This window comes from Colobus angolensis, unplaced genomic scaffold (assembly GCF_000951035.1).
Source record: "Colobus angolensis palliatus isolate OR3802 unplaced genomic scaffold, Cang.pa_1.0 Scaffold119, whole genome shotgun sequence".
Classification (NCBI taxonomy): Eukaryota; Metazoa; Chordata; class Mammalia; order Primates; family Cercopithecidae; genus Colobus; species Colobus angolensis.
The window spans coordinates 925,435-941,547 of record NW_012113030.1 but is presented as its reverse complement, the minus strand read 5'-3'; the positions used below and the strand labels follow the sequence as shown (position 1 = coordinate 941,547).

Sequence of the window (16,113 nt, the reverse complement as noted above, 5' to 3'; positions counted from 1 at the left end):
GAGTAAGGTGGTATTGCATTGTGGTTTTGATTTTGAGCATTTTTTCATATGTTTGTTGGCCATTTGTCTATCTTTTTTTGAGAATTGTCTATTCATGTCCTTAGCCCACTTTTTGATGGGATATTTTTTTTTTTTTCTTACTGATTTGTTTGAATTCATTGTAGATTTTGGATATTAGTCCTTTGTCAGATGTCTAGATTGTGAAGATTTTCCCCTACTCTGTGGGTTTTCCCTTTACTCTACTGATTGTTCCTTTTGTTGTATAAAAGTTCTTTAGTTTAATTAAGTCCCAGCTATTTATCTTTGTTTTTATACTGCTTTTGGGTTCTTGGTCATGAAATCCTTGCCTAAGCCAATGTCTAGAGGGATTTTTCCAATGTTATCTTCTAGAATTTTTATAGTTTCAGGTCTTAGATTTAAGTCCTTAATCCATCTTGAGTTGATTTTTATATAAGATGAGAGATGAGGATCCAGTTTCGTTCTGCTACACGTGGCTAACCTGTTATTCCAGCACCATTTATTGAAAAGGGTGTCTTTTCCCCACTTTATGTTTTTGTTTGCTTTGTCAAAGATCAGTTGGCTGTAAGTATTTGGGTTTATTTCTGGGTTCTCTATTCTGTTCCACTGGTCTCTGTGCCTGTTTTTATACCAGTACCATGCTGTTTTGGTGACCATGGCCTTAACAGTATAGTTTGAAATCAGGTAGTGTGATACCTCCAGATTTGTTGTTTTTGCTTAATCTTGCTTTGGCTATGTGGGCCCTTTTTTGGTTCCATATGAATTTTAGAATTGTTTTTTCTAATTCTGTGAAGAATTATGGTGGCATTTTGATAGAGATTGCGTTGAATTTGTAGATCACTTTTGTCAGTATGGTCATTTTCACAATACTGATTTTACCCATCCATGAGCATAGGATGTGTTTCCATTTGTTTGTGTCGTCTGTGATTTCTTTCAATGGTGTTTTGTAGTTTTCCTTGTAGAGGTCTTTTGCCTCCTTGGTTAGATATATTCCTAAGTATTATTATTATTATTATTATTTTGCAGCTATAATAAAAGGGGTTAAGTTCTTGATTTGATTCTCTGCTTGGTTGCTGTTGGTGTATCTCCTGTTTTGTTTCTTAATGAGCTTATTTGGATTTTCTCTTATTTTCTTGGTTAATCTTTCTAATGGTCTGTCAATTTTATTTATCTTTTCAAAGAACCAGTTTTTTGTCTCATTTGTCTTTTTTTTTTTTTTTTTTGAGACGGAGTTTCGCTCTTGTTGCCCAGGCTGGAGTGCAGTGGCATAATCTCGGCTCACTGCAAGCTCCGCCTCCTGGGTTCACGCCATTCTCCTGCCTCAGCCTCCCGAGTAGCTGGGACTAGAGGCGCCCGCCACCTCGCCCGGCTAGTTTTTTGTATTTTTTAGTAGAGACGGGGTTTCACCGGGTTAGCCAGGATGGTCTCGATCTCCTGACCTTGTGATCCGCCCGTCTCGGCCTCCCAAAGTGCTGAGATTACAGGCTTGAGCCACCACGCCTGGCCCCTCATTTATCTTTTTGTATTTCGTTTGTTTGTTTTAATTTAGTTCTGCTCTGCCTTGGTTATTTCCTTTCTTCTGCTGGATTTGGGTTTGGTTTGTTCTTGTTTCTCTAGTTCCTTGAGGTGTGACCTTAGACTGTCAGTTTGTGCTCTTTCAGTCTTTTTTGATGTAGGTTTTTAGGGCTATGAACTTTCCTTTAGCACCACCTTTGCTGTATCACAGAGGTTTTGATAGATTGTGTCATTATTGTCATTCAGTTCAGATAATTTTTCTGTTTGATTGCTTGTTTGTTTTTGAGACAGAGTTTCACTCTTGTTGTCTAGGCTGGAGTGCAGTGGTGCAATCTCAGCTCACCACAACCTCCACCTTCCGGGTTCAAGTGATTCTCCTGCCTCAGCCTCCTGGGTAGCTGGGATTACAGGCATGCACCACCATGCCTGGCTAATTTTGTATTTTAGTAGAGACAGGGTTTGTCTATGTTGGTCAAGCTGGTCTTGAACTCCCACCCTCAGGTGATCCACCCGCCTCGGCCTCCCAGACTGCTGGGATTACAGGCATGAGCCACTGCAGCTGGCCAGAAGAACTTTTAAATTTCCATCTTGATTTTGTTTTTGACACACTGCTCATTCAGGAGCAGGTTATTTAATTTCCATATATTTGCATGGTTTTGAAGATTCCTTTTGGAGTTGATTTCGTTTTATTCCATTGTGGTCTGAGAGAGTGCTTTGATAGAATTTCAGTTTTTTAAAATTTATTGAGGCTCATTTTGTGATTTATCATATGGCCTGTATTGCAGGAAGTTCCATGCACTGTTGAATAGAATCTGTATTCTGCGGTTGTTGGATGAAGTGTTCTGTATATATCTGTTAAGTCCATTTGTTCCAAGGTATAGTTTAAATCCATGATTTCTTTGTTGCTTTCTGTCCTGATGACCTGTCTAGTGTTGTCAGTGGAGTATTGAAGTCCCCCACTATTATTGTGATGCTGTCTATCTCATTTCTTAGGTCTATTAATAGTTGTTTTATAAATTTGGGAGCTCCAGCATTAGGTGCATATGTTTGGGATTGTGATATTTTCCCGTTGGACAAGGCCTTTTACCATTATATAATGCCCATCTTTGCTTCTTTTAACTGGTGTTGCTTTGAAGTTTGTTTTGTCTGATACAAGAATAGCTACCCCTGCTTGCTTTTGGAGTTCATTTGCATGAAATGCCTTTTTCCACCTCTTTACTTATGTCAGTCCTTCTGTGTTTGGTGTCTCCTGAAAGCAGCAGATGGTTGGTGAGTTCGTATCCATTCTACAGTTCTCTATCTTTTAAGTGGATCATTTAGACCATTTACATTCAATGTTAGTGTCGAGATGTGAGGTACCATTCCATTCATTGTACTATTTGTTGCCTGTGTACTTTGGTTTTTTTGGTTTTTGTTTTTACTTTTTAAATTGTATTTTTGTTTTATAGGTCTTGTGTGATTTATGCTTTTAAAATGTTCTGTTTTGATATGTTTCTAGGATTGTTTCAAGATTTAAAGCACCTTTTAGCTGTTATTTTAGTGGTGGCTTGGTATTGGCAAATTCTCTCAGCATTTGTTTATCTGAAAAAGACTGTATCTTTCCTTCATATATGATGCTTAGTTTTGCTGGATACAAAATTCTTGGCTGATAATTGGTTTGTTTGAGGAGGCTGAAGATAAGGCTCCAATCCCTTCTACCCTGTAAGGTTTCTGCTGAAAATCTCTGTTAATCTGACAGGTTTTCCTTTGTAGGTTACCTGATACTTTTGTCTCACAGCTCTTAAGATTCCTTCCTTCATCTTAACTTCAGATAATGTGATGACAGTGTGCCTAGGCGATGATCTTTTTGGAATGAATTTCCCAGGTGTTCTTTGTACTTCTTGTATTTGGATGTGTGGGTCTCTAGCAAGGCCAGGGAAGCTTTCCTTGATTATTCCCCCCAATATGTTTGCCAAACCTTTAGATTTCTCTTCTTCCTCAGGAACACCAATTATTCTTAGATTTGGTTGTTTAACATAATCCGAGACTTCTTGGAGGCTTTGTTCATATTTTCTTATTCTTTTTTCTTTGTCTTTGTTGTGTTGGGTTAATTTGAAGACCTTGTCTTCAAGCTCTGAATTTCTTTTTTCTACTTGTTCAGTTTTTTTGCTGAGACTTCCCAGAGTGTTTTGCATTTCTATAAGTGTGTCCAGTGTTTCCTGAATTTTTGATTGCTTTTTCTTTAAGCTATTTATTTCCTTGAATATTTCTCCCTTCATTCCTTGTATCGTTTTTTGGGTTTCCTTGCATTGGGCTTTGCCTTTCTCTGGTGCGTCCCTGATTAGCTTAATAACTAACCTCCTGAATTCTTTTTCAGGTAAATCAGGGATTTATTGGTTTGGATCTATTGCTGAGGAACCAGTGTAATTTTTTGGTGGTGTTAAAGAGCCTTGTTTTGTCATATTGCCAAAGTTGGTTTTCTGGTTCCTTCTCATTTGGGTAGGCTCTGTCAGAGGGAAGGTCTAAGGCTGAAGGCTGTTGTTCAGATTTTTTTGTCCCATAGGGTGTTCTTTTGATGTACTACTCTCCCCCTTTTCCTATGGATGTGGCTTCCTGTGAGCTGAACCGCAGTGATTGTTGTCTCTCTTCTGTGTCTAGCCACCCAGCAAGTCTACCTAGCTCCAGAGTTTGTCTGCACAGAGTCGTGTGATATGAACTGTCTATATGGTTCTCTCAGCTGTGGATACCAGCAGCTGTTCTAGTGGAGGTGGCAGCAGGTGAAATGGACTCTGTGAGGGTTCTTAGCTTTGGTGGTTTAATTGTCTGTTTTTGTGCTGGTTGGCCTGTTGCTGGGAGGTGGCACATTCCAGAGGGCATGAGCTGTAGTAGTATGGAAAGAAACTGATGGTGGGTGGGGCCCTAGATCTTCCAAGAGCACATGCCCTTTGTCTTTGGTTACCAGGGCGGGCAGGGAAGGCCCATCAGGTGGGGGCAGGGCTAGGTGTGTCTGAGCTCAGACACTCCTTGGGTGGGTCTTGCTACAGCTGCTGTGAGGGATGGGAGTGAGGCTCCCAGGTCAATGGAGTTGTGTACCTATGAGGATTATGGCTGCTGAGTTATGCAGGTTGTCAGGGAAGTCAGGGAAAGCCGGCAGTCACAGGCCTTACCCAGCTCCCAAGCAATCTGAAGGGCCTGTCTTTCTCCCACCATGCATCCGCCTTAACAACACTAAGTCTGTTTCCAGACAGTGGGCGAGCAGGGCTTGAGAACTTGTGTTGGGCTACCCTCCTCCCAGCTGTGAAAGAAAAGGGCTTTGGTTCTTCCCCTGCCTGTGGAGTCTGCACACCAGATTCACACCCTCCTTTGAGTTCTGGCCAGGAGGTTTCTTGCCTGGTTCAAATTGTTACAGAGTTCAGCTGAAGACTTCCTTCTCCTTGTGGCATTTTCCACGCACCTCTGGCTGCCGTCCCAAAGGATCCCTGTGGTGCCAGGCAGGAATGGCCTGCCTGGGGACCCAGCAAGGTCCCAGGGCCTTTCCCACTGCTTTCTCTACCTCGTATTTCCCTCAGCTCTCTAAATTTACTCCGCTCTAGATAAGGTCAGAAATTTCTCCCACAAACTCGACCTTCAGTTTCCCCAGTGGGTGTATGTTTTTTGGAGAGGAGGATCTCCCTTTTCCACTTCTGCAGTTTGGGAACTCACAGCATTTGGAGTGTCTCCCGGGTCCAGCAGGAGCAGTCCGCTTCCTTCAGAGGGTCTGTGGATCCTTTTGAGATTCCTGGTTTGTTCTTGCAGTTGTTCTGGAGGTAAAATTCATGACATGATCCTACTCACGCTGCTCTGTCTGTCAAAGTCGGAGCTGCAATTTAGTTCTGCCTCCCGTCAGCCATGATGATCTCTCTCCCAATCTCTGTTCATTCTTAATTGTATTTTAAGATAGGATTTGATCTGCAAAAGATTGGGGCTGGGGGAGACCTGTTCTTTTGCTACAGGTGGTATGAGAAGCTCTGCTCCACATACTCTGGCTGTTTTTCAGCACCATCTTCCACTGCTTTTCCCCTGGTTTACTTCACTCTATACTCCTTGCTGTTCCTCAAGCATGTTAGGCAGGCTCTCACTTCAGCTCCTTTGAACTTGATTTTCCTCTTTTTCCGAAATACTATTCTCCCAAACAGGAGCATAGCTCCATTTGTCTTTTCCTTTTCAGTTTGCTGATATTTATTATCTACCACCCACTCGTCCTTTTATGCTTACTGGGCCCCTCAGATCAATGGGATGAGAGTGAGCACCCTTGTCTTATTCTTGGCTTTTTGTGGTATTTCTCAAGTTCTGGTACTATGTATATACATTTTTTATACTTTTTTTATAAATGCTCTTTTTTATATTAATGAATGTTTGCTTTTTTCTTAGTTTACTAAAAATTGTTTTCAGTCATAAGTGTTGAATGCTTTTTCTGCATACATAGTAATAATCATACTTTTTTCCATTTTAATATTTTGATGGGATATAGTAATAGATTTTTCTAATGGAATCTTTTATCACCAAAACAGATATACAAACATAAAAATAAATAAGAAAAAGAGGATACAGTGTTTTGAACAACTCTTTCGGAAGATTCTTCCTGATTTAGGTGTCATCTTTTATCCTAAACTATGTGTATTTATTCATTTTTTTTTTCAATTTATTACAGCAATAGAGCTATTATATTAAAGCTTCTCAGTTTAGAAGTACTGTTTTTTAGGCCAGGTGCAGTGGTTCATGCCTGTAATCTCAGCAACTTGGGAAGCCAATGTGGGCAGATCACTTGAGGCCATGAGTTTGAGACCAGCCTGGCCGATATAGCAAAACCCTACCTCTAGTAAAAATACAAAAACTAGCCTGGCGTGGTGGCACACATGCCTGTAATCCCAGCTACTTGGGAGGCTGAGGCAAGAGAATCTGTTGAACACAGGAGGCAGAGGTTACAGAGAGCCCAAATCATACCCCTGCATTCCAGCCTGGGTGACTAAACAAGACTGTCTCAAAAAAAAAAATACTGTTGTTTACACGTGGTTTATTTTCTTTGGGTACCTTTTGTTAACTTTGTCTAGATAAACATAAAAATAGATAGGTTTAATGAGTTTACGTTTCAGTTATTAAGCTTGTGGTAGAATTAACCCACAGTGTGATCAGTGCCTGTTTCTCTTTGAATAAGAAATTTGCCATTGAAATTCCTTTGTGAATAGCTAATGATTTCTTTTGTCTTAGGTGTTTATTATAAACTCATCAAATATATTTCTTCTTGAACCTGCAAATGAAATTAAAAATCTTCTGGATGAGCACACAGATATGTGTAAACGCATTCTTAACATTTATCGGTACATGGTTGTACAAGTATCAATGGACAAAAAGACTTGGTAAAAAAAATTTTTATCCTTTGTGCCTATGTGTTTTTTATTGTGTACACAGGTATAGTAAATTTTAGAGAAATAGTATCTGTGAAGAGGGCTTGTTTAGAATATTATAAGGGCTCCTATTATTGAATAAATATAAAATTAATCATAGTGACAATAGTTCCTTTCACCTTATCTGAAACATCTTTGTTCAGACTTCCACAAGACCCCTTGAACTGTCTTCCTGAAGTGAGCATATAATGGCCTCATCCTCCTCAACCCCTAAGGAATGAATACATGCATACAAACATATATGAGTAAATGAAGTTTACTTGTATGTGAATGAGCTAATGAATAAGTTGATGATTAACTGAATGCCTGAATCCTTCATCTGGCATTCAGAGCTGTATACTGTCAGGCCCTGCCTACTTTTCCTGTCTGAAGTCTAACCTCCAACTTTCAGGATAAGATCTTGCTTTCCAGCTTTATTAAGTTTCTCTTCCCTGGGCACCTTCTGAACTTTCCTTTAGAATGCCTAATTCTGCTATTTTTCCTATTGTCACCATAACTGTCCCTTAGATTCACCTTCCTGTTTCTATATATCCTTACTTAAATTTTTTTCTTCTCTTGTTTCCATTTTATATTTGTACTTCTGTATAGTTCTTATGAAAACTTTATTGATCCCTAAAATACTTGTGTAAATGTCTGTTTATCACCATAGAACCGAGAACCCCTAGAAGGTATTTACATGTTGTCTTATTTTTATATTTCCTACATTTCTTAGTATAGTACATTATATATCATTGGTGCTCTATAAATACTTGTCTAGTTGATTGGAAAAATAGACCTTTTGGGGATATGCAGTTCTGCAGTTTTTGTAAAAATGAAATGTTTATCATAAAATTCAAACAAAGAAAAGTTTAAAAAAAGAAAAAAGCTCAGAGGTTCACTCTCTAGAGATATTAGTGATGTTTGTGCCTTGGTGAATATCTAGCTCATCGAACCACACACAGTTATATAATATTATACCATATATATATGCCATAATTTTCTTAACCAGTCCTCTACTGATGGACATGTAGTTATTTCTCTTTGTTTTGGGGCAAAGAGAGGACAATGAACATTCTTATATATATTTCATTTTCCTCTACAGTGACAAAACATAAATTAGGCATATGCTTTGAGTAACTATTCCTAATTTTTTAAGAAATAAGACTGATTAGTCAAAACATATGCCTAATTTATGTATAAAATGGCTTTATATTTTGAAAAGATTCTTTACTATGGCTCAAGCCTGTAATCCCAGCACTTTGGGAGGCCAAGGCGGACGGATCACGAGGTCAGCAGATCGAGACCATCCTGGCTAACACGGTGAAACCCCATCTCTGCTAAAAAATACAAAAAACTAGCCAGGCAAGGTGGCGGGTGCCTGTAGTCCCAGCTACTCGGGAGGCTGAGGCAGGAGAATGGCGTGAACCCGGGAGGCAGAGCTTGCAGTGAGCTGAGATCTGGCCACTGCACTCCAGCTTGGGTGACAGAGAGTCTCAAAAAAAAAAAAAAGAAAAGATTCTTTACTAACAGTATTAATAGAACTGCATGTAGAAGTAGTTATTGTTAACACATTTGGGACAATTCTTTGTGCCACGTAGCTTTCTAAGCACTTTACACATATTTTCTTACTTAATTCTTACAGCACCCTATGATACAGATAATACTGGGAAGTTAAGTAACTTGTCCTTGTTCACACAGCTGTTGAGCAGTGAACAGAGATTTGAACTATGGTTTTTCTGACTTCAGAGCCCAAGTTATTATTAGCCAGTAACTGTACTACATTGGACAATTCTTTTGTTAGTCCTTTTTTTTCTTTCTGTATACTTTGAATCATTGATGAGCCAGATTATAGTGACTACCTTGCTATATAGAAAACAATTTTAGAATTTTTGTTAATTTTTTAACTTCCCTTGAAGTAATAGCGTTTTGGGAGGTTTTTCATATATTTTACATTGAATTTTTTATTGAGAGAGACGGTTTCGCCATGTTGCCCAGGCTGTTCTTGAGCTCCTGGGCTGAAGTGATCTACCTGCCTTGACCTCCCAAAGTGCTGGGATTACAGGTGTGAGCCACCACACCTGGCCAGAATTTGTAAAACTTTATTAATTAAAATCATTTTTATCGTATTACAAAGTGAAAAGATTGTATGATTTATGAGTGAGTTATGGTTTGACAACAAATAAGATTTATTTGGAAAATCTATGCTTTATTGCATTTGTAGTTGATTTCAAGTAGCTTTTTATTCAGGTAGCTAAGCTGGAAGCATAAGGTTACAAATGTGGCACCTTTGATTTTTATTCTGTGAATAAATACATGCATTTATTTGCTAATATGTCCAGGATATTTTTAATATAGTGATAGTTTTCTGTTTGATTCTACTCTGACTTCTCAGAAGAACCATGACATCTAGATCTAGGATCTGTTGCTACCCCTTCCACATTTCTCACAGTGACTGTTCCATGTATCACGATGCCTGGAATGGACTTGCAAAATAACCAGAGGGGAGGAGGCTGTGATAGAGAATTGGGCTGATATACCCAACTGAAAGTCCCTTGTTAGCCTCTTTTTTATATGTAGTTGAATCAAGTTTTGAAATATCAGTGTAAATAAGGTAGTTTTATGGTTTTAATAATAAGCATCTAAGAGAAAGAGGCAAGGTAAGAATAATAATAGAATTGGTTCAACTTGCAGTACAGACAACAAATTAAAGATTAAAAAATGGCATAATGAAAAGAGTAGAAAGAAACAATAGAGTAATGGCCCTTGATTAATTATCAAGCTCACTGCAGACTCAAACTCCTAGGCTCAAGTGATCCCCCCACCTCAGCCTCCTGAGTAGCTGAGACTGTAGGCATATGCCACCACACCCAGCTAATTTTTTTTTTTTTTTTTAAGAAACAAGTCTTGCTATGTTGCCCAGTCTTCTTTGTGATCTATTAATTAAGATGTCATCTAATTTCTGAAATTGAGATTGGTATGATTCAGAATATGTAGTTATTCTCCATATTATAAAGATGGATTTGATTGGATTCCATCTGGGTAGAACTATATTGTGTAGATGAGTGTTCTTCAGATAGCTCCTTAAGATTGCTACTTGATTTGTGGTTGGGGAGACGGGAGCATTCTCCACATTATCACTTCGATTCCTCAGCTTTTGAGTAGGGTTTTATTTGATGAGAGGATATTGTGGCTGATAAATGATTTTAAATGATTGATGTTGATATATAAAATGGAATTTTAATTTTTAATATTTAAGGAACTCCAAAAATTTGAAATTGTCTTTCAAAGATGTTTGATATTTGAGTTTTTATAAGAAGTATATATTTGAAAGTTAACTGTTAACCAAATGCAAGCATATGCAAGAAGGAAACATTAATCAATCTTTATTTTAAGGGAACAGATGCTGCTTGTGTTGCTCAGAGTGACGGAGTCTGTACTGAAGATGCCATCACAAGCTTTTCTACAGTTCCAAGGGAAAAAAAATATGACCTTGGCAGGTCGACTTGCAGGACCACTTTTCCAGGCAATAAAAATAAATAAATAGATGAATAACTGGATAGATATGGGTTTTTTGTTTTGTTTTGTTTTGTTTTGTTGTTGTTGTTTGTGTGTCTTTTGAGATTCATTGAACCCTGAACTTGTTACCAGGAAAAAAATGTTTTAAATTAGAGATTATTTGTTATTTATTAAGGGATCTTTTGTAGAGCTAACTTAAAAGTTGCTTATCGAAATAACCTATTTGCCCTACATACAACCTAGTATGAGTGGAGGTAATATCAGATCTGTGAACAAGCAGGCTAATGATATTTATTTTATCTCTTGTGTGGTATACATAATGTGTGATTGCAAAAACTTAGCAGTGTTTTAGGGATAATGACCTGACTGCTTTATGAGTTTCCATATCTCTGGGACTGCTAGGAAAAACTGTCTTTTTATGTTATTCTGTAATAATGAAAAAGTAATAAATAATTACGATTGATTCTTATCATACTTTTTTTAAATAAGACTTTATTATCCTCCCTTCTCAATTGGTGGTAGTTTGATTACACAGGAATTCTATATTGTTTTTTAAATCTGAGGATAGAGTTGACTTGAAATGTATTATGGATTCTTTGAAAAATAGAAAACAAAATATTGTTTTTTAAGATGATACATGAAATACAAATACTTGATTCTTAATGTCAAAGATAAAAGCTGTCTCAGATCTAATTCTTGGCCATGAGTATAGCCATTTAAATTGATTAGAGTTTTTTTTTCATATATTAGCCATTTACCTAAAATTATATGCTGGTGTTGAACAGTTCTTTAAAACCAGCTATATGTATCATCTAAACTCTTAACTTCATTAACCATTTTTTGTTTCTTCATTCAAGTTTACCCAGTGTTAGAGCTAACCTGATGGTGGGAGCTACAGGAAGATAAAATTTTATCTTGCTATGTGAAACAACTTTTTTTTGTAGTCTGAGTATTAAAGTAGTCTTTTTTTTTTTTGGTAGTCTGAGCATTAAATTAAAGATAGATTGGGAGGTCACTAGTTACTACAGGTCTGTACCTAAACTCTGTTCATTTTCATCTTTACATTTCAGGTATGAATTTATGTGAATTCCTTTCTAAATGTTGAATTAAGCTTTTGAGAATCTTTATTTTATGACTTGTTTCTTCAATCAGAGGACATATCTTTAGTAGAAATCCGCAAAATCTCAGGGGGTACTGGCTAATCAGTTTCTGTCCTTTTATGAATTTTTTTATCCTATGATCAGATTTATTACAGAATGCTTTTAATTTAAAATTTAATTTCAATGTTTACATATACATTTTCAAAAATACGCTTGATTAAGTTAAATATATCTCTATTATGTTGTTTCTTTATATTATTAAAAAACATTTTCGAGTTGTGGTTAGTGATTTCCATCCTTAATTTGGGAATGTAAGTTTTGGTTTTTTAGTTCAGTAACTCAACATTTTCAACACTTAAAAGTATGGAGACTTTTTTTTAAATAGTATTTATTTAACATTAATGTAATGCAGTATAAGAGACAGTTATAGATGTAGAGAGATTTCTTTTTAGTTTAGATTGCTGGATGTTGGGAGTTGGCAGTTGCTGAAATGAAATTTATAGTAGATTCTGACAATTACATGAACTGCTTTTACAAGTATTATCTACTAAAAAAAGCATGAGATTTTAAATTTTGCTTCTTTTTAAGTAATTTTTAAAGAATTAAGAATTGAATATCTGATTTTGAAGTCACACACTAAACACATCTTATTGTTATTTCTGATATTTGTCTTTGTAGACCCTGATAGTTGCCTGGATCAAAGCAAACCTAAATGTGTACATCTCCCGAGAACTTTGGGATGACTTACTGTCAGTATTGTCATCGTTGACCTATTGGGAAGAGTTGGCCACTGAGTGGTCACTGACTATGGAGACATTAACTAAAGTTTTAGCTAGGAATTTATATAGTTTGGATCTCAGTGATTTACCATTGGATAAGCTGAGTGAACAGAAACAAAAAAAGCACAAAGGAAAAGGTAAGAATTGTTCATAGAGATGCTCTATATAAATTTGTTTAAATAATTGAGTCAGGGAAAACCGTTCCAGGGAGAGGGTGAGGGTGAAATAAGTAGAATCTTAAATATTTTTAAGAATTAAACAAAATGAAAATGTATAAAATATGATTCCTTTTTATCATAAGCAGTTTTTTCTTAGAACTGAGAAGGTGGTTTCATGTTACTCTATTTAAAATGTACATAATAATTATTTTAAAAATGGTTTTTGAAAGCACTTACTTAGTTTTTAACTAAAAGCAAACATTCCCTAGACATGAAATATGTGTCTGTCTAATGTTAAAAGGGAGTGGAGCAGTAGTGTAATGATAATATCATTAATATACGTTTTTTAAAAACTCAGTTTGTTAGGATTTTGCCTTTTTTTTCCCCCAAGACAGGTCCTCACTCTGTTGCCTGGATTAGAGTATAGTAGCATGATCATGGCTTACTGCAGCCTCGACCTCCCAGGCTCAAGGGATCCCCCTGCCTCAGCTTCCCAAGTAGCTGGGACTACAGGCATATGCCACTGTGCTCAGTTAAATTTTTTTGTTTGTGTTTCTTGTAGCTACATGGTTTCACCATATTATCCAGGCTAGTCTCGAACTCCTGGGCTCAAACAATTTGCCCACCTCCACCTCCCAAAGTGCTGGGATTACAGGTGTGAGCTACTACACCCAGCCAGTATTTTACATTGCTAAATATTAGTTGCTAGCTAGAGTTTACATCTAAGTCACATTTCATACTTTTGTCCAGGATATTATGTGCTCAAACTACTTTATCCTGGACTATATTTCCCAAGTGGCTATTATTGGCAGATTAGAGATTTAGTAACCATCACCACAGGATGGGTTTTGTTTAGCACATTTCCTGTCTTTTTTTCTTGTCTAAATGTTTCATTTTTATTCCAAACCAAGTGGGTGGCAGCGAATTTCTAATAGCTTATTGCTAATGGTGTAATTTTAAAATTCTGCATCAGTTTTGGGATATGATTTATACCTAAAGTGAAACTCATAAAAGCCTTACAGTACATAGCGTTTTATCTTACTACTTTATAATTTATGTAAGCAAACCTAAGACTCTGAGGCAAGGTAGCACACATAACTTGAAGATATTATTGATCAAGTAACAGTATATTGAGGTTGAAAATCTACATTTCTAGGAGTTGGACATGAATTTCAGAAAGTTTCAGTTGACAAGTCATTTTCTAGAGGATGGAGTCGTGATCAGCCTGGCCAAGCCCCAATGAGACAGAGGAGTGCAACAACCACTGGTTCTCCAGGAACCGAAAAGGCGAGGAGTATAGTACGGCAAAAAACTGTTGGTATGTACTCTTGAAAATCATGAGAATGGTACAGGGCACTACATTTATAGTCCCTGGTAACAATTTATATCAATATATCATTTTTCTTACCAGTTGATTGTTGTGAAATGAAAAACTGCCATAGCAAAGCCGTTTTTCCAGAAGTACTCAGTGTCTTGTTACATGCTATGTTATCCCTTTATGCTATTAAGATTTATCAGACATTCTGTGGTTTGTTTTACTGTAGAAAGCCGTAATTTTAAATGTTATTTTACAGAATTGAAGAAGTAGAACTGTGATTCACTTTACAGAACTCAAGCATTAACTGGTATAGTTTCATTAAAGGAATTTACTCACAAATATGGAAAATTAGGGTAGCTATTTTCCAGTGCTACATTTATATAGTAGATTAGTTTCACAAACTTCCAACAAGAATCTCATTTTCTCTGCTGGCAGACAGCTGAGGCCAACATGGAGTCTATTCCTGAGTTTCTTGCTGCTTTTAACAAAAATGGAAGAACGTTCTATAACCTGGGAAATAGCAACAAAGGAAAAATGTTGGGAACAATTTCTGGGCATAAAATCTCACAGCATACTGTGGAATTAGCTACCATCTCATTCCTTTTTCTCAGAGGTTTATAAACTTGGCTGAATTATAGTAGAAAGAGAACTGCAATGAGAAACAAGGAAGGCTTTTTCCTAATCTCTTTTCTTACTTCTCTTTGATCACTACATAGCTAGGTAACCCTGGGCAATCTACCAAATGTTTGTAGGCTTTTTTTAAAAGAGAGATCTCACTCTGTTGCCTTTGTTGGATCGTAGCTCACTGCAGCCCTGGACTCCTGGGCTCAAAGTCATCCTACCTCATCCCTCCCCTGAGCCTCTTGAGTAGCTGGGACTACAGGCGCATGCCACCATGCCAGGCTAACTTTATTTTTCATAGAGACAGGGTCTTGCTATGTTGCCCAGGCTGGTCTTCAGTTCCTGGCCTTAAGTAGTCCCCCTACTTTGGCCTCCCAGAGTGCTGAGATTTCAGGTGTGAGCCATGGCACCCAGCCTTTTCTAGGCTTTTTAAGTACTTCAGCTTTGTAGTGAGAATGATAATACCACTCATTCCTGAAACAAAATTGCCTGAAGTTATTCCAGGGTTTACAATCAGTGCTTCTATGGAAAGAGAATTTTCCATGGGAATGTATCTGTATTTAATGGTAATCAGTGAAAAACACTTAATTTTAGAGAAATTTAAAGCCATTGTTGTAAGGATACATCTTGTATAAAAAATTAGGTTCTAAAATGTTAAGAATTATGGTTTGAAAGGAAGAAACAACTAGAAAGAAAATAAGAGATTAAAGATTTTAAAAATTAAAATACATGGTTAATGTAAAATCCTTTAAAAGGATAACATATTCAGAATTGTCTTATGCTTTTAAAATAAGCATAGAATTACATTGATTGTATGTTCCAAGCTAGAATAATAAGACAATATATAAGGAAAAAGTTATTGTAGTATTAAAATGAATATAATGGGAATTTTACTATAAAATTACTTTTTGGAATCCTAAGGAAAATGATTATATTTGAAATGCCTTCCTTCATTTTATATTAATGTCACAATTATAGAAAATATTTGTGTATTAAGAAGAAATTGTTGGCTGGGTGCTGTGGCTCACGCCTGTAATCCCAGCACTTTGGGAGGCTGAGGCGGGCGGATCACAAGGTCAGGAGTTCAAGGCCAGCCTGACCAACATGCTGAAACCCCGTCTCTACTAAAAATACAAAAAAAATTAGCCGAGCGTGGTGGCATGTGCCTGTAATCCCAGCTACTCGGGAGGCTGAGGCAGGAGAATCGCTTGAACCCGGGAGGCAAAGGTTGCAGTGAGCAGAGATAGAGCCACTGCACTCCAGCCTGGGGCAACAGAGGGAGACTCCATCTCAAAGAAAAGAAGAAATTGTTCTTCTAAGTGTAAATTTTTATTTTATTTCAATCTAATCTTTTTTAAAAAGTACATTTTTTTTTTCTGATTATAGAAGTAATTTATGCTTAGTGTGGAAAGTAACATTTAGGGAAGCATAAAGACCCATTAGCTGTCTAATGAGAAGTAATCATTGTTAACATGTTGGCATATATCTTTGTAGTCTTTTACATAGCATGTAATGAGTAAAATATTCATGCTGACTTCATAGCTCATGGTGATTACTTTCTAGTTGTACTAATGTCAAAACAGCCTTGTCTGAACTGAACAAGCCTATCAAACAAAGTTAAAGCCTTAAAAATTTGTTGAGAAAGGTACCTGCATAAAGTTCAAAAAAGGGGCAGCAGATTAAATT

General features: G+C 37.0%; 1 protein-coding gene across 6 annotated transcripts in view; it reads left to right on the top strand.

Annotated features, from left to right (window-relative positions):
* Window positions 1–16,113, top strand: part of RALGAPA1 (Ral GTPase activating protein, alpha subunit 1 (catalytic)) — a 281,300-nt gene that overhangs the window by 75,300 nt on the left and 189,887 nt on the right. For all 6 annotated transcript variants that reach the window (XM_011925953.1, XM_011925962.1, XM_011925949.1 and 3 more), the window contains 4 exons: window positions 6,760–6,908; window positions 10,329–10,458; window positions 12,230–12,467; window positions 13,645–13,806. In XM_011925953.1, coding sequence (XP_011781343.1) covers window positions 6,760–6,908; window positions 10,329–10,458; window positions 12,230–12,467; window positions 13,645–13,806 — 679 coding nt within the window. The remainder of the gene's footprint in view (window positions 1–6,759; window positions 6,909–10,328; window positions 10,459–12,229; window positions 12,468–13,644; window positions 13,807–16,113) is intronic.